The sequence below is a fragment of the Macaca fascicularis genome, chromosome 1 (assembly GCF_037993035.2).
Source record: "Macaca fascicularis isolate 582-1 chromosome 1, T2T-MFA8v1.1".
In the NCBI taxonomy this organism is placed as follows: Eukaryota; Metazoa; Chordata; class Mammalia; order Primates; family Cercopithecidae; genus Macaca; species Macaca fascicularis.
This window is the reverse complement of record NC_088375.1, coordinates 225,982,405-226,008,187: the sequence shown is the minus strand read 5'-3', so window position 1 is coordinate 226,008,187 and position 25,783 is coordinate 225,982,405. Positions and strand designations below refer to the sequence as shown.

Genomic DNA, 25,783 nt, shown 5'->3' with positions numbered 1-25,783 from the left:
TAGCACCGTTTTGCCTTGAAAGTGTTTCTCAAAGCCTCAAAGCCCCAGCATCCTAATAGTCTGGAAACCCATTAACCAGCAGATACACTTAAACTCTGCAGAAGTCAAGACCTCCCTAGCATTGTGGCTGAGCCAAAGTCAAAGCCAAACAGCTGCAGGGTCTCCTTTTTAATAAGGTACCACTTCACACCTACTAGGTTGGCCATAACTGACACATGCAAAATAGCAAGTAATGAGAATGTGAGGAAACTGGAACCCTGCTATATTACTCGTGGGAATGGAAAATGGTGCAGCCGCTGCGGAAGGCAGGTTGGTGGTTCCTCAAAATGTTAAACATAGAATCCCCACAAGACCCAACAACTCTACTCATAGGTATTGACCCTGAAGAACTGAAAGCAGGGGCCAGGTGCAGTGGCTCGTGCCTGTAATCCCAGCGCCTTGAGAGGCTGAGGCAGGAGGATCCCTTGAGCCCAGGAGTTCTAGACCAGCCTGGGCAACATAGAGAGACCCTGTCTCTATAAAATATTAAAAAATCAGCGAGGTGATCGCGCCACTGAACTCCAGCCTGGGCGATAGATCGAGACTCCATCTCAAAAAGAAAAAAATAAAAGTTAAAATGATAAATCTCGTCTTATTTTACTACAATTAAGAAAAAAGACAAGGACATTGTCTTGCTCAGTAACCTTTCCATAACAGCATCAGGAACCTGGCGAAAGGCTGAGACGGTGGCGGGGCTGTGGTCTTTCCTTAAAAAGGTGCAGTCATGGTGGCAGTCGGGTGGCCAGGAGACAGCCTGGAAGTAACCGTCTTCAGTTAGCGCCAGTCTCAGAAGTGGTGACTGTGCACGGGTGACGATGGAGGGTTTTTAATTGCTCCTGAATTAATGTGCTTACTTCTCACCCCTGGGGCGCCTGGGTTTAATTACTGTCTTAGGTCACATATGCAAATGAGTCTGCTATCACTCCTGGTCCCGGTGGACAGTAGCCCGCATTACCCAGCCCTTGCACATTGCAGCAAGACCAGCGGGAAGAAGCTGCAGTGCCCCTGGCCAGGCTGGCCTGTTAGAGCTGAATCCGATGAAGGTGATGTGATGCCTGCCCCCTGTGCTGGGTCTAGATGAACTGAAGAGTTCAAGGTTGCCAGGGGAGTCCTTGATCCTTAAAGCACGGGGAGACCAGCTGTCAATGGTGGAGAAACCCCGGAAGCCCTGAATTCATGAGTACCTGGGTAGGGAGGAGTTTTACACAAAAGGTAAGAACTGGGAAGGCAGCAACCTGAAGAAGAGGCCATGGATGAGGGGTGCAGACCCAAAAACCTTGGGGGCTGGGCAGAGAGGGAAGAGAAGCAGGCAGGAGGGACCCCAGCTGCCTAAGGGGGTGGCCACCTGCTGCCTTCTGGGAATGCAGTGTCGTCCATTTTCCAATCTCTCAGAACCCAGAAACTAGGGCCAGGCACGGTGGCTTATGCCTGTAATCCCTGTACTTTGGGAGGCAGGAGGATTGCTTAAGCCCAGGAGTTGTAGACCAGCCTGAGTAATACAGCAAGACCTTGTCTCTAAACAAAAAGTTTTAAAATTATCCAGGCATTGGCTGGGCAAGGTGGCTCACGCCTGTAATTCCAGCACTTTGGGAGGCCGAGGCGGGCGGATCACAAGGTCGGGAGTTTGAGACCAGCCTGGTCAACATGGCGAAACCCTGTCTCTACTAAAAATACAAAAATTAGCCGGGTGTGGTGGCGGGTGCCTGTAATCCCAGGTACTCAGGAGGCTGAGGCAGGAGAATCGCTTGAACCCAGGAGGCGGAGGTTGCAGTGAGCCAAGATTGTGCCATTGCACTCCAGCCTGGGTGACAAGAGCAAGACTCTTGTCTCAAAAAAATAAAATAAAATAAAATAAGCCAGGCATGGTGGCTTGTGCCTGTAGTCACAGCTGCTCAAAAGACTGAGGTGGGAGGATCGCTTGAGCCCAGGAGGCGGAAGATGCCGTGAGTCCTGATAAGCCGCAGCACTCACTGTGACACAGTGAAAAAACCGCCAGAAATTGACAATTTTACATGAAGTCAGTTTTTTTTTTTTTTAGATATTGGCAATTAATTAAAATAAACCACACACACAGAGTAGGCTGCCTGGGGAAGGGATTGGGTGGGGATTGAGTGTGAAGGGACCCAAGGAACTTTTGGAAGTGCTAGAAATATTCTGGTTACCCAAGTGTATTTGTTAAAATATGTCACACTGATATGGTTAGGCTTTGTGTCCCCGCCCAAATCTCATCATAATTCTCATAATCCCCACGTGTCGAGGGAGAGACCAGGTGGAGGTAATTAATCATGGAGCCAGTTTCCCCCATGCTGTTCTCCTGAGAGTGAGTTCTCACAAGATCTGATGGTGTTTAAAATTTTTTATTATTATTATTATTTTTGAGATGGAGTCTTGCTGTGTCACCCAGGCTGGAGTGCAATGGCATGATCTCGGCTCACTGCAGCCTCCACCTCCCTGGTTAAAGCAGTTCTCCTGCCTCAGCCTCCTGAGTAGCTGGGATTACAGGCACCTGCCACCACGCCCGGCTAACTTTTTAGTAGAGATGGGGTTTCACCATGTTGGTCAGGGTGGTCTTGAATTCCTGATCTCCGGTGATCCGCCCACCTCGGCCTCCCAAAGTGCTGGAATTACAGGCGTGAGCCACCGCGCCCAGCAGATCTGATGGTTTTTTAAGAGGCTTTTCCCCCTTTGCTGGGCACTTCTCCTTCCTGCCGCCATGTGAAGAAGGTGCCTGTGCCCTTTGCCTTCCACCATGATTCCTGAGGCCTCCCCAGCCATGCTAAACTGAGTCAATTAAACTTCTTTCCTTTATAAGTTACCCAGTCGGCCGGGTGCGGTGGCTCAAGCCTGTAATCCCAGCACTTTGGGAGGCCGAGATGGGCGGATCACGAGGTCAGGAGATTGAGACCATCCTGGCTAACATGGTGAAACCCCGTCTCTACTAAAAATACAAAAAACTAGCCGGGCGAGGTGGCGGGCGCCTGTAGTCCCAGCTACTCGGGAGGCTGAGGCAGGAGAATGGCATAAACCCGGGAGGTGGAGCTTGCAGTGAGCTGAGATCCAGCCACTGCACTCCAGCCTGGGCGACAGAGCGAGACTCTGTCTCAAAAAAAAAAAAAAAAAAAAAAAAAAAAGTTACCCAGTCTTGGGCAGTTCTTTATAGCAGTATGAAAACAGACTAATACACACACCATACACTTCAAATGGACATCTGTTACTGAATGTCAACGATACCTCAATAAAGCTAATTAAACAGAAAAGGGAATTGGGAATGGGAAACTCACAGAAGCCCAAGGAGAAGTGTTGGGACGTAGAATCAATTTACAAGGGTTTTTTTTTTTTTTTTTTTTTGAGTCAGGGTCTCACTCTATCGCCCGGGCTGGAGTGCAATGGCACGATCTTGGCTCACTGCAACCTCCACTTACCAGGTTCAAGTGATTCTCGTGCCTCAGCCTCCTAAGTAGCTGGGATTACAGGCGCACACCACCACACCCATCTAATTTTTATACTTCTAGTAAAGATGGGGTTTTGCCATGTTGGCCAGGCTGGTCTCGAATTCCTGGCCTCAAGTGATCCACCCACCTCAGCCTCCCAAAGTGCTGGGATTACAGGCCGAAACACCTTCCTCCCCTTCCCTATGTCCTGCACCTCTTCTTATCTAAGTATATCGGCACCTGATTGTTCAGCTGAATCATTTTATTCCACACGGGAGCCCGAGTTAGTGTGATCATTTATAGTACTATGTGTGCTCATCCTTGAGTGGTCGTACCGTTGTGTTTTTAGCCCCCTTTTATGGCTGGAGAAACTGAAGCACAGTTGGGGGAAAAGCCAGAATCCAGAGTCACACAGCCTGGCTCTGTGTTCTCTGACACTGCTGCCTGCACCGTGGCTGCTATCGGGGACCTGCGGGAACCTGCTGCTTCGGGGACAGCTGGTGTGGATGCATCTACAGGCCCTAGTAGGGAACACATTGCTAAGAAGCAGGCTCCTACAACAGCCCCGTGGACTGTGTTGGTGGCATTCAGAGGCCACCTTCCTGCCTCGGCTGCATTCATTCAAATGAAAATTACCAGGACTTTGGGCTTTTTAGGGAAAGCCTGGCTGCCTCTCATTGTGTCCTTGAAAGCTTGGCATTCTAGCCCTGCCCGGTTATCGCCACCTCTGAAATTCATTTACTTGTTACACCAGTGGTTCTCAAGTCTGGCTGCACACCGGAGTCCGCTGGAGGTTCTCTAAAAAATACTGATGCTTTGGGTTCCACCCGGAGGTTCTGAATTAATTGACCTGGGGCGAGTCCTGCTATAGAAGCTTCAGAAGCCTCCCAGGTGATTCTAATGTGACCACGTTTCAGAATCATTGCTTTAAACTTTCAATTTACCTTTTTTTTGAAGACAGGCTCTCGCTTTGCTGCCCAGGCTGGAGTGATCACAGTTCACAACTCCTGGGCCCAAGCAGTCTCTCCACCTCAGCCTCCTGAGTAGCCGAGACTACAGAGGCCATGTCACCACGCCCAGCTACTCTTTTACTATTATTTTCAGCTGGGCGCAGTGGCGCACGCCTGTAATCCCAGCACTTTGGGAGACCAAGGCGGGCAGATCACCTGAGGTCGGGAGTTCAAGACCAGCCTGGCCAACATGGTGAAACCCTGTCTCTACTAAAAATACAAAAATTAGCTGGACGTGGTGGTGCAGGCCTGTAATCCCAGCTACTCTGGAGGCTGAGGCACGGGAATCACTTGAATCCAGGAGGTGGAGGTTGTAGTGAGCTGAGATCATGCCACTGTACTCTAGCCTGGATGACACAGTGAGATGCTGTCTCAGAAAAAACAAAATAAAACAAAACCGAACTCTCTATATATAAATAGTTTTTTTTTTTTTTTTTTTTTTTCAGCCCAGGCTAACTCCAGACCTATCTTAAATGTTTCACTGAGAATGGCTTTCTCGAAACGTATTCATGCTGCCTGTCCTGCTTCAGACAGGCTCCACAGGAAAGGACCCAGAGGTCTGCACTTCTGCTCGGCTCACATCTGCCAGTCAGCGTCAGGAATGTGCTTCGTTTCTGCTGGGTCAGGAAGTTTAGTCACAGTTGGCTTTCCTTATTTGGGGCCTCTGTGTCTCCGGGGTCAATGTGGTAAACCGCTCAGTCCAGCCTGCAATGGAAATAGCTCCAACCCCAGTCCAGCAGCCTCCTTTCAGGGTGGTGCCGACTGGAAGGGGTCCTGTCTACCTGTGTTTGCCATCTAACCTCAAGAGTGATAAATGAGGTTTACCTCACAGTCAGGAAATGTTGACATTAAACCAAACTGAAAAATACTCATGCAAACTCGAGGCCTTCGAGTTGAGATAAACAAGATGTAGAACATGCCAGTAACCGTCAGACCCAGTTCCATGATTTACTTCCTTCCAGGATCAGTTCTCAGATACCGGTCATGAAAACCTGGAAAGGGTTAGTGTCTGGGGTTTTACGTGGGATGATTGCATTAAGTTAGGCAGGAGAATGACTTTGTTACGGTCATCATCTGGCGATTAAGTATAGTTTAAGGAAATGTATATGGGTGTAGAGCTGACAAGGGGGGAACCACGATGGCTTTGATATGTCAATTTCACAAGTCACCAGTTATTCAATCAAATACTAATCCAGGTATTACTGTGAAGCTATGCTGCAGAAGTAATCAAAGTTACTAATAAGTAGATGCTGAGGAATTATCCTAATTACTCTAGATCTGCCCAACTCCATAAACGAGGTGTTTTTTATTTTTTTTGAGACAGTTTCACTCCATCACCCAGGCTAGAGTGCAGTGGCGCAATCTCAGCTCACTGCAACCTCCACCTCCCAGGTTCAAGCAATTCTCCTATCTCAGCCTCCCAAGTAGCTAGGACCACAGGCACACACTACTCCAGGCTAATTTTTCTGGTATTTTTAGTAGAGACTGTGTTTTGCCATCTTGGCCAGGCTGGTCACAAACTCCTGACCTTAGGTGATCCACCCACCTCAGCTTCCCAAAGTGCTGAGATTACAGGTGTAATCCACTGTGCCCGGCCAGTGAGGTGGTCTTCAAAGCCGAGGTTTCAAGACAGAAATTTCACCTGTGAAATGGTAGCTTCACCCAAGCCCCTGGAGTTCCAGCCCGCTGCTGGCCATCATCCCTTCCCAACGGGCAGCCCTGTGAATTTCAGACATGCTTACCCAGGCTCCACAATCACAGAAGCCAGTTATTATTTTTGAGAAAGGCTCTCACTCTGTCACCCAGACTGGAGTGCAGTGGTGCGATTTTGGCTCACGGCAGCCTTGACCTCCTGGGCTCAAGCAATCCTCTGGCCTCAGCCTTCTGAGTAGCTGGGACCACGCCGACATGCCCGGCTAACTTTTCTATTTTTTGAAGAGTCAGGGTCTTGCCATGTTGCACATGGCCAGTCTTGAACTCCTGAGCTCAAGTGATCCTCCTGCCTCAGCCTCCCCAAGTGTTGGGATTACAGGCATGAACCACTCACTGCACCAGGCCATCAATTCTTAATATCCGTACCTCCCCTTACTGGTTCTGTTTCTCAGGTTAAATCCTGAGATAAAAAATGAACAAGAATGTCCACAAGAGGGCTCCCCAGATCCCTGACTGTGCATTGGAACGTGCAACTTAAGATACTTGTTTTAAGGAGAAAAATCAAGTAATAGAATGAGACCTCTTCAAGGTGCAGATGGCAACCAGTTTCTCACCTCTTTTATTTTTATTTTTTTGAGATGGAGTCTCACTCTGTTGCCCAGGGTAAAGTACAGTGGTGTGATCTTGGCTCACTGCAACCTCCATGTCCTGGGTTCAAGCGATTCTCATGCGTCAGCCTCCTGAGTAGCTAGAATTACAGGCACATGCCACTGCACCCGGCTAATTTTTTATTTTCTTTTGAAACGGAGCCTTGTTCTGTCACCTAGGCTGGAATGCAGTGGCGCAATCTCGGCTCACGGCAACTGCCGCCTCCTGGGTTCAAGTGATTCTCCTGCTTCAGCCTCATGAGTAAATGGGACTACAGGCGTCTGCCACCATGCCTGGCTAATTTTTGTATTTTTTAGTAGAGACAAGGTTTCACCATATTGGCCAGGCTGGTCTCGAACTCCTGACCTTGTGATCCAGCAGCCTCAGCCTCCCAAAGTGCTGGGATTACAGGTGCGAGCCACTGCACCCAGCCTCATTTTTGTATTTTTAGTACAAGCGGGGTTTTGCCATATTGGCCAGGCTGGTCTTGAACTTCTGACCTCAGGAGATCCGTCTGCCCTGGCCTCCCAAAGTGCTGGGATTATAGGCATGAGCCACCCACCACACCTGGCTTTATCTCTCTCACTTTTAAATAAACGTATTCTCCGCACCCTGTGTTCAGCATTACCCTAGAACAGTACTTTCTCCAACATGCAAGTTTTCCATCTGCATAATCCAATGCAGCAGCACCAGCTACAAATGACAGCTTCGGAGCACCTGAAACCCGAAGCTCGAGAAACTGAGGAGTGGAATTCACTCATTCAAATCAGGTCCTGGGGTCTTCTCGATGCCCTTCTACCTTCCTGCCCAGAGTTCCCTTTTAATCCTTCTTTCACCTGCTTTCCCCAGGAAGAGACCCTATGCCAGCTCTTCCCAGGATGGTCACCTTCACCCTGGAGTCTTTCTGGTCTGAACAATATGGCTGTGTAACCTAGCAGCTACCATCCTTAAGATAATCTACAAATAGGCCTGCATTTGAAGTTTCTTCCAAACAAGGTGTCTCGCTCTGCCTCCCAGCTTAGACACCCTGTTGTGACCCCACTACCCTAGAGGGACCGCGTATGTCTCTTTTCTTGCCTTTGCCTCTAGTTCCCTTCCCAAGGACCCAGGAAAATGTCCTCAATGGATCCTCATCCCTTGCTGTTACGACACCAAACCTTAGTTCTCAAAGGCCAACACCCTTTCGCCAGGCCCCCTGAACATGAAGGACAGACCCAGATTGTTCCAAACATACACAGGCACACGGAGTATTCTCATGGGTCACTGAGGCTTTTTATTTTAAGCACAAAACCACCAGGCATCTTGCCTGTGGCCACCTCGGAGATGACACGAGGCTCACATGACTCCAGACACTTGGTGGAAAGTAAGGCGAGAAAAACAGTGATTTGGGCCAATTACACGACGGCAAAGCTAGAGCTGCCAAACAGGGCTCCGGGGAGCTCGGTTCTGTAGAAGTTCTAAGGAAGCGGCACGGACTCCACGGCGGCGGGTGAGGGGCGCTAACTAGCAGGGACCCCTGCAAGCGTTGGTCGGGGCCTCAAGCTGCCCGAGCTGACACAAGGGGAGGGGTCTATTTAGCCAACAGGTGACCGAAGGGCTTGCCTGCCCACAGCTTACTTGGCCAGGGGGTTTCTGAAGTTCCTGCCGGCAAACTTAGCCTTGCTGCCCAGCTCCTCTTCAATTCTTGGGAAGGAGAAAGATAAAAAGATGGGGAGGAAAAAAGAAAAGTCAGACCTCAAGTTGTAAGTTTTCCCATCCTAGATGTGGTCAGACACAGCCCCACTCCTGGGAAGTTGAGAACACAGAATCTGTCCACCTTCTTCAAACCCTCTAAACTTGTGCTTCTCTGAGAAGCCAGATTTGGGAGGCCAAGGTGGGAGGATCACCTGTGGTCAGCCTGACCAATATGGTGAAACCCCGTCTCTACTAAACATTCAAAAAAGATTAGGCAGGCATGGTGGTGGGCACCTGTGATCCCAGCTACTTCGGAGGCTCAGACAGGAGAACTGCTTGAACCTGGGAGGCAGAGGTTGCAGTGAGCCAAGATTGCACCGCTGCACTCCAGCCTGGGCGACAGAGCGAGATCCGTCTCAAAAAAATACAAATAAATAAAATTCCGCAGCAAAAAAGAATGGAAGTCTGAAGCTATGACTGCCCCACTGCACTCCAGCCTGAGTGACATGGCAAGACCCTGTCTCAAACAAACAAAATAACAAAAAAGCCCTGTGTCTACTGTTCACCTGCTTCTTTGTGTGTGTATGAAAATTCCCAGGATACAGTTTTAATGAAGGGGTAATAGGGGAGAACTTAGGAAATGGGTGTTGTTTCCCTACAAGTCCAGAAAATAACTAAAAAGGGGGTTTGTATCCCAGTGGTGCCTGAGTCAGTGGGGGAGTGGTATATTATAATATTGGCCGGGTACAGTGGCTCACGCCTGTAATCCCAGCACTTTGGAAGGCTGAAGTGGGCGGATCACCCAAGGTCAGGAGTTCGGGACCAGCCTGGCCAACATGGTGAAGCCCCATCTCTACTAAAAATTACAAAAATTAGCTGGGTGTGGTGGTACGCCTGTAATTGCAGCTACTCGGGAGGCTGAGGTGGGAGAATTGCTTGAACCTGGGAAGCGGAGGCTGCAGTGAGCCGAGGTCGCACCATCGCACTCCAGACTAGGCAACAGAGCGAGACCTCATCTCAAAAACACAAAAACAAAAACAAAAAGTGGGTGGCGGGGGGACCGGGGGACAGGGGGACAAGTCTCCTGGTGTTCAGGGGCTTCTCAAGGACACAGACAGGAAAGGGAGACCAGAACAGCCCCACAGCACTGAGAAGTGGAAACCCAGCCATGTGCCCTTTGACTTTTTCCTCCTCTCTCCAAGCCCTGGCTCCATATCCAAAACGGTTAAATGTGCTGAAACAGATCATGAAGGGGCTCTCTGAAAGCTCTAAGAAAGTCATGGATCAGCTGTCAAAGGGGGTCCCAATCTCTCTTACGGGAAGAGGGCAGCACTGTGCGGAGGAGGTTTCTGCCTCTGATGGCACTGCAGGGGTTGGGGTCTAGGCCTGCTTAGGGCCTGGCTGGCTGCACTGTGCGCCTGCCCCTGTACCTGTTCCCAGAGCCAGGAGCTCCTGGGGGAGGGCAGTGCCTACACTGAGTGCAGCCCCAGCGGGTGAACCACAGGCCCCTTGTTCTCCAGAGCCCTCCTTACCTGAGGAGCTGGTTGTACTTGGCCAAGCGCTCAGATCGGCAAGGGGCACCAGTCTTGATCTAGGAGAAAAGAAAAGCCATTTGCTTATAGTGGACAGGCTTTGCAGGCATTTCTGGCAGGGAGAGGGTGTGATGTCAGAGAGAGAATTTCTAGAGGATCTGAGCCTAGGAAAGGAGGGGCTACAACATACAAGCAGGGCCCTCATGCCCCCATTCTGTTCAGGCTCAGAAACCAGGACAACAACTCAGCGGACATGAGCAAAACAGGGACAGACACGGATCTTCACTGGTTTTGGGTCTTCCAGCAAGTTGAGGTCAGAGAGAAGAAAGGAGGAGACGCTCATTCTTACCTGCCCAGTGCACAGCCCCACAACCAGGTCAGCAATGAAGGTATCTTCAGTCTCCCCAGAACGATGAGACACCATGACGCCCCAACCATTGGCCTGGGCCAACTTGCACCTAGAAGCCAAGAGACAACCTGGATGGCATGACCCCATTTTCTGGTGCCACAAACCCCAATGCCATTACCCCTCGGTGCCAGCAGGAAAGCAGTGGAGGGGCTGTTAATGGCTAAGGCTCTCCATGCCTGGGCTCTGTCAAGAGCACAGAGGACAACCCTCACCCTCCTCTGAACTCTTCCACCCCCAGGACCTTCTTAGCCCTCTTCATAGTTGAAACACTGGGTTCAGCCTCCCTTGATGGGAGAAAGACTAGTGTTCTCTGACTGAGCTCTTCACAGAATACATCTGCTTGTTATGTTGCCCAGGCTGGTCTTGAGCTCCTGAGCTCAAGTGATCCTCCTGCCTTGGCCTCCCAAAACGTTGGGATTACAGGTCCAACATTTTGGGCCTGTAATTTAAAAGGGTCCCGAGTTCAAACACAAAACCTGTTAAAATCCCAAGGTGTCCTACATTCTGGCCAGCAGGATTCCCCATCGACAGAACAAAAGGGCCCTTTTCTGATTCACAAGCCGTAGCTGCGGGAAAGCTGCTTGCCTGGGAAGACACTTACGCCTGAAGCGACTCGGTCACGGAGCCAATCTGGTTGACTTTGAGCAGGAGGCAGTTGCAGGACTTCTCGTTCACGGCCTTGGCAATCCTCTTTGGGTTGGTCACTGTGAGATCATCCCCGACTACCTGGATTCCTGCACTGGCCGTGAACTTCTGCCAAGCTCCCCAGTCATCCTGGTCAAAGGGATCTTCGATAGACACCACTAAGGAGAGGAGGTACACGCCTCATCAGTGTGATCCTCCCAGTGTGCTCCTCTGCAACGCCCAGCCTTGCTTCCCCCTAGACTTGCTGCTCGCCTGGCCTCACACTGCCCAAAATTATAGGACAGGGATGGCTCCCCAACTGATCCTTGAAACAATGTGCCCCACCAACCTACTCCTGCAGCAGGGGACAAGTCACCCACAATCCTGGGTCAATAGATCTAAAACAAAAAATCTCACTCTGTCACCCAGGCTTGAGTGCAGAGGTGCAATCATAGCTAACTGTAGCTGCGAAATCCCGGGATCAAATGATTCTCCCACCTCAGCCTCCTGAGTCGCTGGGACTACAGGGGTTTCCCACCCATTCAGCTACTTATTTTAATTTTTTTGCAGAAATGAAGTCTTGCTATGTTCACTAGGCTGATCTCAAACTCCTGGGGTTCAAGTGATGCCGTTTTAGTCTCTCCAAGCGCTGGGATTCCAGGCGTAAGCCACTATATGCCCAGTCTCAAAAAAACTTTTTAAGACCTATATAAGAAGAGAACACTTATTTGTCTAGGGTGGTTTGAGTTTAGTGCCACTGAAAATCAGAATGGAGCCAAAGACTCAGAAGTGAAAAGACCTGAGTTTGGGTCTTGGCTCAACCTTGACTAAGTTGTTTAGGGTAGTGGTTAAATGCACAGACTCTGCAGTCAGATTTCCTGGTCTGAATTCTTGCCCCACTATTTGCTGTGTGCTCTCGGGCAGATTATTCAACCAGCCCATCAGTTTCCTCTCCTGTAGAAGTCACAGTCCCTATCCTGTGTACACACAGAGCCTAAAATGAATATTCCCAGCTCACAGGAAGCATAATACATCTCTAACAAGTGGCTATTCTAATTCTGAAGGCTTGGTTCCCTCGCCTGTCTAATGGAGCACAGACCGCTGCTGGCACCTGAGCTCCTTAGCTACACAAGAACCTCTGTGAAGCCCTGTGTACGTACAACTGGGGGGAAGCCCCCTGATGAATCCCCCACGGGAGCCAGAGGTTCAGACACACCCTCCCCATCCCCAGCCAGCCAGATGCTCCAGCTGCCATGCTACAGGTCGGTGGCAGGAAAGGAAGATGGCACTCCAGGAACACTCACCTGGGTAGTCCTTGATGAAGGACTTGTACAGGTCAGCCAGCTGATCAGGTGAGATGTACCTGCTGGGGTCATCGGGAGACTTGAAGTCCAGGTCATACTTCCCAGACCTGAAGAACTCGGAGGCTGCTACGTCCATGCCAATGACCACCTTATCAGTGTAGCCAGCTTTCCCAATGGCAGTCTTCAGCAGCTCCAGGCCTGGGAAGAGATGGTGGCAACAGGTTTGGAAAACAGGTAGGTTCCCTTCAACAGCTGTTACACATGGACTGTAACACAAAGGTCAAGAGGTGTTCAGGCCCCAACCAGTAGTTTCAACAACGTCAGTTACTTTTTTTCTGCTTTGGGGCAAGAAACCATGGGCCAGAGCTCCTGGTGTAGACTAAATGGGAAATTCAGCACAGCTTCCAAGAAAGTAGCCTTTCTCCCTGACAAATGCTCCCAAATTTAGTGCCCAGGAACAGCTGTCCTGGCCAAGATACAGTTACAGTAACCAGCTGAGATCAGCTGTCTCAAGACACAGGCCTTAAATAGAGCTGAAGCGGGATCCAAGAGAAAGCCCAGTGGAGGCAGCCCTGGGTGGCAGGATCCTCCTGCCAGGCTGTGCTGTTGAGAGTTCAGGCTCAGGGTCTGCCATCCATGGCTAAGCTGTCCTGCCAGCAGGACAGATGGACAGACACCTGGCTCCCCAAGCTATTAGGTATTGCTTGAGCCCAGGAGGCAGAAATTGCGCCACTGCACTCCAGCCCAGGCGACAGAGACTCCGTCTCAAAGAAAGAAAAAAATAAGTAAAATCAAATGAAGCTCCCCTTTCCCTCCTTAAAACCCTGTTTGAAGGGTCTTGATCTTTACAAACTACAGGTGGAATGAAAACCTTTTCCACAGAGGCAGGTGTGGACAACCCCTGCACAGAGGGAGTTGGTGCTGCAGGGCTGGGTGGGTGGGTGGGGATTCCCCAGCGCCTTTACCTTCTTTATTCTCCAGGATATTGGGAGCAAACCCGCCTTCATCCCCCACATTGGTGGCATCTTTCCCGTATTTCTCCTTGATGACATTCTTCAGGTTGTGGTAAACCTCCGCTCCAATGCGCATGGCTTCCCTGAAGTTTGCTGCACCGACTGGGAGGATCATGAACTCCTGCATGGCCAGCTTGTTGCCGGCATGAGAACCGCCATTGATGACATTGAAAGCCTGGGGAGAGAACAGAGAAGCATGGCACCGGGCCCAGAGAGCCCCACAGGGCAACAGGCCCCTCTGGTCCTACCATCCCCATCTAGTTCACAGATGAGCCCAAGACTTGCTCCTTGAGGAGCATCAGTGGGGTCAGGGTGGCCATGAAATGCTCACCAGGTCTCTGACTCATGTTTTTAGAGACAGGATCTGACTATACTGGTCTTGCCCAGGCTGGTCTCAAACTCTTGGGCTCAAGTGATCCTCCTGCCTCAGCCTCTTGATTAGCTGGGACTACAGGTGTGCACTACTGCAACCAGTTCATACCAGGTCTATTTTGATAACTGCAAATTCATGATCATCAGGAGAAACGCTAGTGACTATGTCAGCTAATGCTCACAGCCTAGCAAGGAAAGTACTGCTGTCATTTCCTACCCGAGCCTCCACTGCAAATGAAGGACCTGGGGCACAGGCAAGTTGAATTACCTGCTCAAGGTCACACTTAACAAGGGGCAGAGCTGTGCTGGGAGAGTCACATGTGTTAAGAGATCAAGGCACAGGAGGTCTTGGTCCCCAAGAGCAAGCTGAAACCCCCAACTCCTTGCTTGGGAAGTTCCAATAAACCACTCACCGGGACTGGCAGGATGACTTCAGAGTTGCCAGCCAAGTCAGCGATGTGGCGGTACAGGGGGACCCCCTTCTCAACAGCACCAGCTTTGCAGACGGCGAGGGACACCCCCAGAATGGCGTTCGCACCAAACTTAGCTAGAACAGAAGAGAACCGAGTGGAATGAAGTCATTTCTGACTCACCGGCTTTTCTCCTGCCATCTCCTCCCCCATCACACTGTTACTAGAAATGCAAATAGCATTCCCTGTGGACTCACCACTGCTTTTCCCCTCTAAGAGAGAGCCCAGCTCTGGCCAACTATAGGAACTGCTGAATTCATTATAAGGAGCAAAGCTGTTCCGAGTAACCGAACTGACAGGCTATTATCACCTGGTTTTGCTCCTGATACTCCAAAGTGTGATTTCTCTTTTTTTGGTTTGAGATGGAGTCTTGCTCTGTTGCCCAGGCTGGAGTGCAGTTGCGTGATCTCGTCTCCCCCATTCATGCCCTTCTCCTGCCTCAGCCTCCCGAGTAGCTGGGACTACAGGCGCCCGCCACAAGGCCACAAGGCCTGTATAAATTTTTTTTTTTTTTTTTGAGACGGAGTCTCGCTCTGTCGCCCAGGCTGGAGTGCAGTGGCTAGATCTCAGCTCACTGCAAACTCTGTCTCCCGGGTTTACGCCATTCTCTTGCCTCAGCCTCCTGAGTAGCCAGGACTACAGGCGCCCGTCACCTCGCCCGGCTAGTTTTTTTGTATTTTTTAGTAGAGTCGGGGTTTCATCATGTTAGCCAGGATGGTCTCGATCTCCTGACCTCGTGATCCGCCCATCTCGGCCTCTCTAAGTGCTGGGATTACAGGCGTGAGCCACCACGCCTGGCCAAAAGTGTGATTTCTTAAGAGTGACGCAAAGAAATGGGAGGAGACGACAGGCTCATTTAGCTTGTCACTAAGATCATGGACCTCTTCCTGAAAGTTGTTAAAGTCTTTAGGAGACTTCATGATCTTCCCCAGTAAAGATGCCTCCTCGGGCCACTCACATTTATTTTCTGTTCCGTCCATCTCGATCATCAGTTTGTCAATCTTCTCTTGTTCTGTGACGTTCAGTTTCTAAGAGGGAGAGGAGAGAATGAGGGGTTGGTGTCACTCTTATCTGCACAGCCTTTGCTCCCCTACCATGGAATCTGACTTTGGAACTATGTAAAATAAAAATCAATTCTGTGATGTTTGTTTTATAAGCAAAAAAAGTGGAGGACAAAAATCAATGGTGAGACAAAAAACTGCCTTCTGCTTGCTTTGATGGTGTTTCATTCACCCAACAATGAAACAGAGATGGACGCTCTCAGACACAATGCTTGTGTCACAAAGGTAATGGTCTACCCAGGGAGTCCAAAGTGACTTTACACCCAAGAGAATTGTCAGGTATGTGCTATGTAAACCACCGCTACGAAGGAACATGGCTTTCATGGGCAATAAATAAGCAAAGCTCATTGTTCACTCAAGCAGGCTGAGCCCTTGAAAGGTGGGCTCTGCTGCTCACTCTTGGCTAACCTCAAAGATTGCAAATCTCCATCCTCTGATGGGAGGCATGATTTCTGCAGGTAGTCTGAAATCACTTAGCCAAGTGTCTAATAATGGATCAAAATGAGTTAAAGTAACAAAACTGATGTACTAAGAACTGGCTCAAAAGTAATCCAATAAAAACCAGCATTACTTTTTAATTTTTTTTTTAACTTTTTGAGACAGAGTCTCCCTCTGTTGCCTAGGCAGGAATGCAGTGTCACGATCTCAGCTCACTGCAACCTCCACCTCCTGGGCTCAAATGATCCTGCAACCTCAGCTGGGACTATAGGCATGCGCCACCATGCCTGGCTAAGTTTTGTACTTTTTTTTTTTTTTTTTTGCAGAGATGGGCTTCGCCATGTTGCCCAGGCTGGTCTTAAACTTCTGGCCTCAAGGAATCTGCCCATCTAAAGTGTTGGGATTACCGGCGTAAGCCACTGCACCCAACCAAAAATCAGCATTCCATTTTAAACTTACTAATATATTAACAAGGCATTATTTTTATCTATAATATTCTTGATATAAAAAAAAAATGCAAAGAAAATCAGCTTTGATCCCATCATGCTGTGCTAGCAACTTGGTGTCTTTTGCAGCTTTGTCAAGGCATCGCTGGAACAGGCAGGCAGTTACCCAGGCACAGCCTCAGAGGCCAGTTCTCACCAACAGTTTGGTATGGTATGTTTCTCCCAGGGGGAAGAAAATGCCGGGGGATGTCCTGCTCATCATGTGAGTCACACTATGTAGGGATATGAAGGGACAGAGAACAAGGTATATGTGGAGTTTCCAGGAGACTGGCAGAGGGTGTTGCAGGCAAAACAGTAACAAGAAATTTCGTCTGGGGGCCGGTCAGGCAGGGAGTAATTACAGAGTGCCACAAAACCCAGGCTTAAACCAACAAGTGGGGGACAGAGACAACAAAGGAGCTCCTCCTTTTCCCTGTACAGAATGAATTCATGGAGGTGAGGAACTAGATTCAAGAACAGATGGAGGCTGTGGCTGGGCTTGGACTGGGCCTGGAGAGTTTTGTTATTTTTATTTTTTGAGACAGAGTCTCACTCTGTTGCCCAGGCTGCAGTGCAGTGGCGCAATCTCTGCTCACTGCAACCTCCGCCTCCCAGCTTCAAGTGTTTCTCATGTCTCAGCCTCCCAAGTAGCTGGGACTACAGGGGTGCGCCACCACGCCGGGCTAATTTTTGTACTTATAGTAGAGATGGGGTTTCACCATGTTGGCTAGACTGGTCTCCAACTCCAGACCTCAAGTAATCCACACACCTCGGCTTCCCAAAGTGCTTGGATTACAGGTGTGAGTCACTGTACCTCGCCCAGAGCATTTTTAGACAGGGCTTTTCAAACCAGTCCCATCTGATGAGTGCCACAGGAATTACGGAGGGACGGGCCGAAGGGAGGGTAAATGATAATAAAAACCTGCTGAGTCAGGTGGGTTGCTAGGTCCCCAGCCCTACTTCACCTCCAGCAGCTCTACTTTTATGTTTGACATATTGAGGTTTCCAGGATGATTTTACTTAACAGGAAGGAACTCCACTGCTAAAGTCAGTAGAACTATAGTAAATAATTCCAACATCCATGAGAAATTAGTCACCGTGGACACTACCACAAACACCCCTGAGAAAGCACTCTTAAAATCTGGATCTTAATTTCCCCAAAGGTCCAGAGAGTTGCAGAGGCGAAAAACCTCAGGGCTCTAAGTGTCTCACTCTTCTGATGCAATTCCATCTGCTCCCAGAAGTGGACTGTGAGGCAGCAGGCAGGTTAGACTTATGTCATGCACGGATTGTTCTCATGCATGACAGGGAATCCAATCGGCTTCTGTAGCTCTCAGAATAAGCTCTTCCATAAACAGGAAAGCCCCTGGGATTGGGAGACGCTCTGGTGGCATTAGACACATTAGTTATCAGGAGGCAGGTCCTACCTTGCTAACCAGGGCAGGCGCAATAGTTTTATTGATGTGCTCAACAGCCTTTGAGACACCTAGAAGGAACAATCAAATCAAATTACTTGACATTAATTTTAAAACCAGGCTTGAGCAGCATTGCTAGAGAGAGCCACTGTTAAGGCTGACCCGGAAGCCCACCAAGGGACCTTCCATGGGACCTCTTACCCCTCTCCCCTTCCCCCCAGAATCGGAGGACTTTCCGGCCTAGTCTGAGTGCTCCTACCTAGGACCCCAGAGGGTTAGAGCCACACAAACAGCAGCTGGCTCAGAGCGATCTGACCGGTTAGTTTGCAAGACCATGCACTGGAAACACCAGCCGCAGACTAAAGGCTGTCCAATCAGTTACCTGAGTGCACAGGGCTGGTGCCAGGAACTCATTAATATACTTAACAGGTCTGGAGACGCCTGCCCAGCAGAGGAGGATGAAGAAGGAAAAATGAGAGAGACTCAGAAGAGAACCAGTGATTAAGGACTGCGAGTGAGAGACAGCAAGGGAACAGGAAAGCAGAGGAGAGCATTTAGGGGGTCATGAGTTCAATCTTCCACAAATGCTGACTTACTGAGCACTCATTACCATCAAGGCACAGCACCATCCTGCTCTGGGTAAGTCCCCACACAGGCCATTAAACAACGGTGACATGGTAACATGTTGGTGTGTGGACACTGCTTCTTATAGCATTAAAGCAGGACTGAACACCCAGCACCACCACTGCGACACCAGCCCAGTGTTTCACAACCTGATTTCATCATTGTCCCTCCCCTGCAGCCTCTCTGGAGTTTTCCGGGTCCCCCACGGAGAATGTGTGATCTAGCCCTGTGTGCTTTTCTGTAATTTGGCCACATGTTCTATCTCTAGAAAGGTCAATGTTGCACACACACTAAGTCAATTTGAATACAGCCAGAGGCTGGCTCTGCCACAGAGAGGACTCCTGTGAGTCAGTCAACAGGAAAATCAGACTAAATGACACATCTGCAGCTCACCATTAAGGGTAAGCCATTGGCTAGACCTTCCCTGGATACTTTCTTGCCGTTGAAGAGGCTGATGATCTGAAGGGCCCACAGAAACCCCCTGGGAGATGGGGAAACTTTTCTTTAGTTAACAGGCCCTGTTCTCATCCTTGGGTTCCTGTCCTAATCATGAAGGAGTATTTCACAGACTGGGGACAAACTGCAATAGAAACAAGCATTGAAACTCTCGACCCAGAGCATGCAGGCTCAGGAACCCTGTAATCCACACACCAACTTTCCTGTCCACGTGGTGGTGCACTGCTTCCATCAACATCATGGGTTACGGTAGGTTTACCTGCCATAAACCTGCAAATGCAAGCCCCACCCAGAGAGAAGGACAGGACTGGGCAAGGCCAGGAGTGGGGCTGGAGGCAGGGAGGCCATGGGCTGTGGGTTCTAAGGCTTACCCTTCCCCATATAGCGAGTCTTATCATTGTCCCGGAGTTCTAGGGCCTCATAGATACCAGTTGAAGCACCACTGGGCACAGCAGCTCTGAAGAGACCTGGATGAGAAGAAAAAAAGTCATAGTAGCAATTCAGAAATCCAGTTCCAGCACAATCCCAAGTCCCCTCCCGCCCACAAATGCATTTGTCATCAGGGAGCTGTTTCTTCCTCCTACCACCTGCGTGAATTAAACACTCTGGTCTGTTCTTCGTGCCTCTCACATATTTATGATCCTGTACTGCAGACTTTACTGCAAAGATGACTGATTCCTCTAGCAGAAAGAAAGTGCTCTATAGCAGAGCCTACATGCCAGCTGGGGGTCTTGTTAAAATGTAGATTCCGACCCAGGAAAATATGTGTACCTCACAAGCTCGCGTTGGTGCCCTGTGGATTACCCCAGCAGCACTGCCCAAGAGAAATCCAATGCAAGGCACACAGGGAACTGAAGATGTTCTGGTATTTTTTTTTTTTTTTTAGAGTCTCGCTGTATCCCCCAGGCTGGAGTGCATGGGGTGATCTCGGCTTACTGCAACCTCCATCTCCTGGGTTCAAGCAATTCTCCTTCATCAGCCTCCCCAGTAGCTGGGATTATAGGAGCATGCCACCACGCCCGGCTAATTTTTGTATTTTCAGTAGAGACAGCGTTTCACCATGTTGGCCAGGCTGGTCTTGAACTCCTGACCTCAAGTATCTGCCCATCTCGGTCTCCCAAAATGCTGGGTTTACAGGCGTGAGCATCACACCCAGGCAGGTACTATATTGATGTTAAGCATAAAATCAAGGGAATTTAACTGGTTCAGGAAGAGTATCTAGCTCATTTGCTTCAGTTTGGACAATGCTAAATCCTATTTTGGGAGTTCTATGCCCAACTGGAAACTGGCAAACAGGATAGATGTGGGGGGAAGGAATAAACATAATAAAATGCAGTTTAATAAATGTAAGAAAGTTCCATTCATTTCAATTTCAAAATGTCCGCCTCCCAACAATCTTTTAGCGTCTGGGGTCTTTTGTTGCTTTAAAGTTCATTAGGCCGGGTGCGGTGGCTCAAGCCTGTAATCCCAGCACTGTGGGAGGCCGAGACGGGCGGATCACGAGGTCAGGAGATCGAGACCATCCTGGCTAACATGGTGAAACCCCATCTCTACTAAAAAATACAAAAAACAACTAGCCGGGCGCGGTGGCGGGCGCCTGTAGTCCCAGCTACTCGGGAGGCTGAGGCAGGAGAATGACGTAAACCCAGGAGGCGGAGCTTGCAGTGAGCTGAGATCCGGCCACTGCACCCCAGCCTGGGCGACAGAGCGAGACTCCCTCTCAAAAAAAAAAAAAAAAAAAAAAAAAAGTTCATTAATTTCTAAGCAGAAAGTTCCACCCATTCACTAAGCAAACCAATCTTATTGGATGAAGGGAATTCTCAGCATCCTGTGAGAGCCCTCAGGATTCCCCATAAAGCGAGTGTCCTAGAGAAAACCCACTGTGCTTGAGAGCCCACACAGCAAGCAGCCAAAGGCAGAACACAGGCATTCTTCAGAAGCCCAATGAAGTCGGGCCTCAAGGATCCTTTCTTCCTGAGGGGTAGGGGAGGTGCAAGGGGAAGGGAAGGGCTGGGGTTCCACTGCCAGGCCTGTGACTCACAGACGATGACTCAGCTCCGACTGGCAGTTCTCTGGGAGTTTAGCACCACTGAGTGATTCTGCCTGAAGCTCCTTTGCCAACCTCACCCACTCTGTCCATCGCACCATGTGCTGAAAGTAACACAGGGCTACAGAGGCACTGGATTTTCTTCTTAAAAGAAAGAGTTTAGGCCGGGCGCGGTGGCTCAAGCCTGTAATCCCAGCACTTTGGGAGGCCGAGACGGGCGGATCACGAGGTCGGGAGATCGAGACCATCCTGGCTAACATGGTGAAACCCCGTCTCTACTAAAAATACAAAAAACTAGCTGGGCGAGGTGGCGGCGCCTGTAGTCCCAGCTACTGGGGAGGCTGAGGCAGGAGAATGGCGGAAACCCGGGAGGCGGAGCTTGCAGTGAGCTGAGATCCGGCCACTGCACTCAAGCCTGGGCGGCAAAGCGAGACTCCGTCTCAAAAAAAAAAAAAAAAAAAAAAAAAGAAGGAGTTTCACCATTCTGTTATTTTTTCATAAGAAAACTCCTCCTATGGGGACTGACAGCCAAGCAAAAATGAGAGCCTCTGCACTATTCCAGAGCCCACAGGTAAAAACTGTCCTTGATCCTTGCTAAAGAGTGATTTCTAGACACAGAGATAAGGGTGCTACATTCACGTCTACTGGCCCTCCCCTCATCTCTTTCCCTCATGGTATCACCTTACTTCATGAGGGAAAAGTATGGTAATACCTTACTTCAGTGAGCTATCACCTCAACTGACTTAGGAGTCAACTTATGTGGTTTTAAGCCAAGAAGCTGGCAGGGTCAGACGTGGTGGCTCACACCTATAATCCCAGCACTTTGGGAGGCTGAGGCGGGCGGATCACCTGGGGTCAGGAGTTCGAGACCAGCCTGACCACTATGGTGAAACCCCGTCTCTACCAAAAATGCAAAAATTGCCGGGCGTGGTGGTGCACGCCTGTAGTCCCAGCTACTTGGGAGGCTGAGACAGAAGAATTGCTTGAACCCGGGAGGCGGAGGTTGCAGTGAGCTGAAATCATGCCACCACACTCCAGCCTGGGTGACAGAGCAAGACATCTCAAAAAACAAACAAAAAGCCAGGAAGCAGCAAGACACTGGCTCCATGCCTGAAAATCCCCCAACCCTCACAGTCAGGAATCACAACCTACTAGCATATGCAGATACAAAAAAAGCTTATATATATATATATATATATATATTTTTTTTTTTTTTTTGCCTAAGGCTCCAGCATTTGTAGAAAATTTGTAAAATGAAGCGAGGTAGAAGCAACTCTGGAAACGAAGGTGGCACATACCTTTTGAGGTGAAGAGATCAACCTCAACAGTGGGATTCCCACGAGAGTCAAAGATCTCCCTGGCATGGACCTTGAGAATAGACATGGTGAATTTCTGTAGGAGAAACACACAGTTCATGTTTTCCATAAGCCATAATGCTGTATTTGCTCACTCATTCAAGGAATCACTTCTGAGGTTCATGGACTACAAACAATCGGCATTGAATTAAATACTGGATGTAGGAAAGTTGATTAGGGTGGGGGAAAAAGCCTGCTGGAAAGCAGTGGGAATTCTCCTAAGTAAGTAGTTAGGGCCGAGCTCCGAAAGGCCTTAACCTATTTATGCCTAGTGTTCCATTACTGGAACGCTAAGTGTGTGGAGTTATTTTTATCTGACTGCTCAAGTCATCACCAAGGCCTGATTTTTCACAAAAAAGATTTGCAACCTCCGGCATAAATGGGTTAAACCACAGCAACTGAGGTCTTGTTCTGTAAGCAAAAAGGAAAAAAAAAAAGAGAGAGGGAGAGAAAGCCCACAAATGTGTATGCCCAGGGAGAATCAAATCCAAATAGATGAATGTGTTGCTGGATGCAGAGCAGCCAAAGAGCTGTCTGAAACTGGCTATTGTCATGAGTGAACAATGAGGCCTGGCATGGGAATGGAAAGGAACCAAGAACAGACATGAAGGTCACAAGCAAAACCACCTAGGGCGAGGCCAAAAAGAGGGTGGGGGGATGAGGGGAAAATCTGGCTTGTAGCAGAATTAAAACAAAATAGCGAATTAAGTTTGGACATAATTCTTCTGATTAAATTTGAAGTAGCAGCACAATATTCACTTAGTAGGTATTTAATAATCAGAAATTCTGAGTTTGGAAGTCAGGAATAATAAAGTCCTTGGACCATGAGATCTTGGCTACCGCCACTTCCTGGGACTTTCCAATTTCACAGTACTCCGGACTTCAGTATTGTTATGTCATTAATGACAACATCTTTATTTTAATTACTTTTTTAAGAGATGGGGGTCTCACTATGTTGCCCAGGTTGGTGTCAAACTCCTGGGTTCAAGTGATCCTCCCCTGCCTTGGCCTCCCAAAGCATGCTAGGATGATTATAGGGGTGAGCCACCAGGAGCAGCCAATAAGACATCTAAGTTTGGGCAGATTTTTAACTTGCAAAATTATTTACTGAAGTCACTTCTGTGGCTTTGTTGTCTACGTAACAATGGAGTTTTATTCATTAGCCAAGAAAAAGGTACTTAGTTTTTATCTATTAGGTTCCAAAAAGGCAAATTTGTTTAAACATATTTAAGTTGGCCAGGCGCGGTGGCTCAAGCCTGTAATCCCAGCACTTTGGGAGGCCGAGACGGGCGGATCGCGAGGTCAGGAGATCGAGACCATCCTGGTTAACACGGTGAAACCCCGTCTCTACTAAAAAATACGAAAAACTAGCCGGGGGAGGCCAAGACGGGTGGATCACGAGGTCAGGAGATGGAGACCATCCTGGCTAACACGGTGAAACCCCGTCTCTACTAAAAAATACAAAAAACTAGCCGGGCGAAGTGGCGGGCGCCTGTAGTCCCAGCTACTCCGGAGGCTGAGGCAGGAGAATGGCGTGAACCCGGGAGGCGGAGCTTGCAGTGAGCTGAGATCCGGCCACTGCACTCCAGCCTGGGCGACAGAGCAAGAGCGAGACTCCGTTTCAAAAAAAAAAAAAAAAAAAAAAATCCTTCTTGGCCGGGTGCGGTGGCTCACGCCTGTAATCCCAGCACTTTGGGAGGCCGAAGCGGGCGGATCACCTGAGGTCGGGAGTTGAAGACCAGCCTGACCAACATGGTGAAACACCGCCTCTAATTAAAAAAAAAAAAAAATATATATACACACACACACACACACACACACACACACACACACAAAATTAGCCGGGCGTGGTGGCGTATGCCTGTAATCCCAGCTACTCGGGAGGCTGAGGTAGGCGAATCGCTTGAACCCAGGAGGCGGAGGTTGCAGTGAGCCGAGGAGATCAGGCCATTGCACTCCAGCCTGGGAAACAAGAGCAAAAAAAAAAAAAGGAAATCCTTCTCAGATCAGGGCCCGACGTCTGATGGCCAGCCGGGGAGCCGCTCTTGCCCAACTTGGGCGAGGTCGCCTGGAGGGCTTGCCAATGATCTAACGGCTCTGCGGCAGATTCCTCAAGAAGAGGTGCCTTCTCGAAATGAGTCACCGCTTACTGGGCCGAAGCGCGGGCCGCGAGTGCAGGCGAGAGGCGGGGGCTGCCGGTGGGGGAGGGGGTTGCAGCCTCGTGGGCATCTCCTCTCTCGCCGCCCTCCTCCATTTTAGGGAGGGCCTGGCCTCAGTGGGCACCACCGCTATGTCTGCGTCCATCCCAAAAACCTTACACTTGGCTACGATGGAAAAGCAACTTCCACTCCCAACTCCCGCTGTGCTAAGCGGCTCGCGTGTGCAGCTCCCGACCTTCCCCGACGGTGATCCTGCCCCGCAGTCTGTAATCACGTGTTGATCTGCACTTTCCCCTCCAAAGAAATCGGGACCCAGCACGTGCACCTCGCATTGTGCCCCCGTCCCGGGCCTCGGGGTGAGCGGGGGTGCCACTTCCCACCCAGGGAGTCGGCTCGCACGCGCCCCCGACCCCGCCACGCCGGGCCTGTTGGCGCGCAGCCTCCCTCTGAGGGGAAAGAGCCCCGCAAGCCCAGAAAAGCCCTGCGCCGCCTGCCCGTTGCTCAGCCCTTCCCTAATCGTTACCTAGCCGCTGGGTCTCGTGGCCTAGGAGAAGAAGCGGCGGGTGCAGCAGACACCGAGGTGAGTGTGAAGCCGGTGAGGTCTGCGAGGTCTATGCGCTCCGGCTCCCCACACCTACTGTCCGCGCCGCACTCGGACTTCCTGCCCAGCTAAGGCGGGCCCCACCCACTTCCCGCCTTCCAGACACGCCTCCTCAGGGCCGCCTCGCCATTGGTCGGGAAAGCCGTCACTCGTGCTCTCACCTCCCGGAAAGGGGTGAGACTGCGGCGGCTGCAGCCGGGAAAGGGGGGGTGACGACCCGCGGACGTGAGGCGGGCGGAGTTAGGGTGCCCCGACTACCCAGCGGCCCTGTGGTGGTGCGAGCGAAACTCTAGCCCCAGATAGGACCCGTAAGCCGAACTGAGGTGTGCGGAGCCGGGGCCCCGGGTGAGAGCCCGGGGCGGCGTGGCGGGCATGAGAGCTCGGGGCTCCGTCACGTACTGCGAGTCCCGCACGCACTCAGCGTCGCTCCGGGGCCGCGCGTCCGGCCCTCGACCTTGCTGACGACTTTGGCAGCCCGCGCCTGCCCCGGCCCTCCTGCCCCGCCCCTCTTGTCCTGCGCCGCGATCCGGGAGACCCCGTTGGCGTCGAGTCGTTGAGAGGCTACGCGCCTCGGCCCCACTCCGGCGTTGTGTCGCGGGCCGGGCCGCAGCGGTGCGCCTCCGGGGCCACGTGCGCCGCCTGCGCCTGCGCGCTGCCCCCCAGCCGCGCCCGTCCGGCCGGGCTCCGCCTGGCACCCGCCAAGGTGACCCTGTCCCTTTCTCCTTGCTGCGGTGAGAATCAGGCCGAAATAGCCAAAGGAAGGTTCACTTTCCTTTATTTCTACCTCATTTTTCTTGAGTGCCTCCTAGGTGTCTGGCGCGCCACCACCTGCTTCCCCAGTGTTAATTCATTCTCTAGCCCATGTTAATGTTGCATCTGAAATTTCACATCCCCCTCAGTCCCATCTAGGGAACTAGATCAAACCTACCTGGATTCTTGTGAACCATTCATGTAAATTATTTG

The 25,783-nt window shown here is 50.4% G+C and overlaps 1 protein-coding gene across 4 annotated transcripts; it reads right to left on the bottom strand.

Annotated features, from left to right (window-relative positions):
- Positions 1 to 8,031: 8,031 nt before the first annotated feature.
- Positions 8,032 to 25,454, bottom strand: ENO1 (enolase 1). Of its 4 annotated transcripts, none has more exons than XM_074021160.1 (12): positions 25,220 to 25,454; positions 22,004 to 22,097; positions 19,030 to 19,125; positions 17,961 to 18,019; positions 15,138 to 15,207; positions 14,123 to 14,256; positions 13,290 to 13,512; positions 12,325 to 12,522; positions 10,998 to 11,199; positions 10,337 to 10,445; positions 9,988 to 10,046; positions 8,032 to 8,464 (listed from the first exon to the last, which is right to left on the bottom strand). In XM_074021160.1, exons 2-12 carry the CDS (start codon positions 22,086 to 22,088, stop codon positions 8,395 to 8,397), a joined length of 1,305 nt encoding a protein of 434 aa, XP_073877261.1. In that variant the 5' UTR covers positions 22,089 to 22,097; positions 25,220 to 25,454; the 3' UTR covers positions 8,032 to 8,394. The 4 variants fall into 4 exon arrangements, with proteins under 4 accessions (XP_073877261.1, XP_045237221.1, XP_005544921.1 ...); XM_045381286.2 differs by lacking the exon at positions 17,961 to 18,019 and adding an exon at positions 17,591 to 17,649; XM_005544864.4 differs by lacking the exon at positions 25,220 to 25,454 and adding an exon at positions 24,743 to 24,862.
- Positions 25,455 to 25,783: the final 329 nt, after the last annotated feature.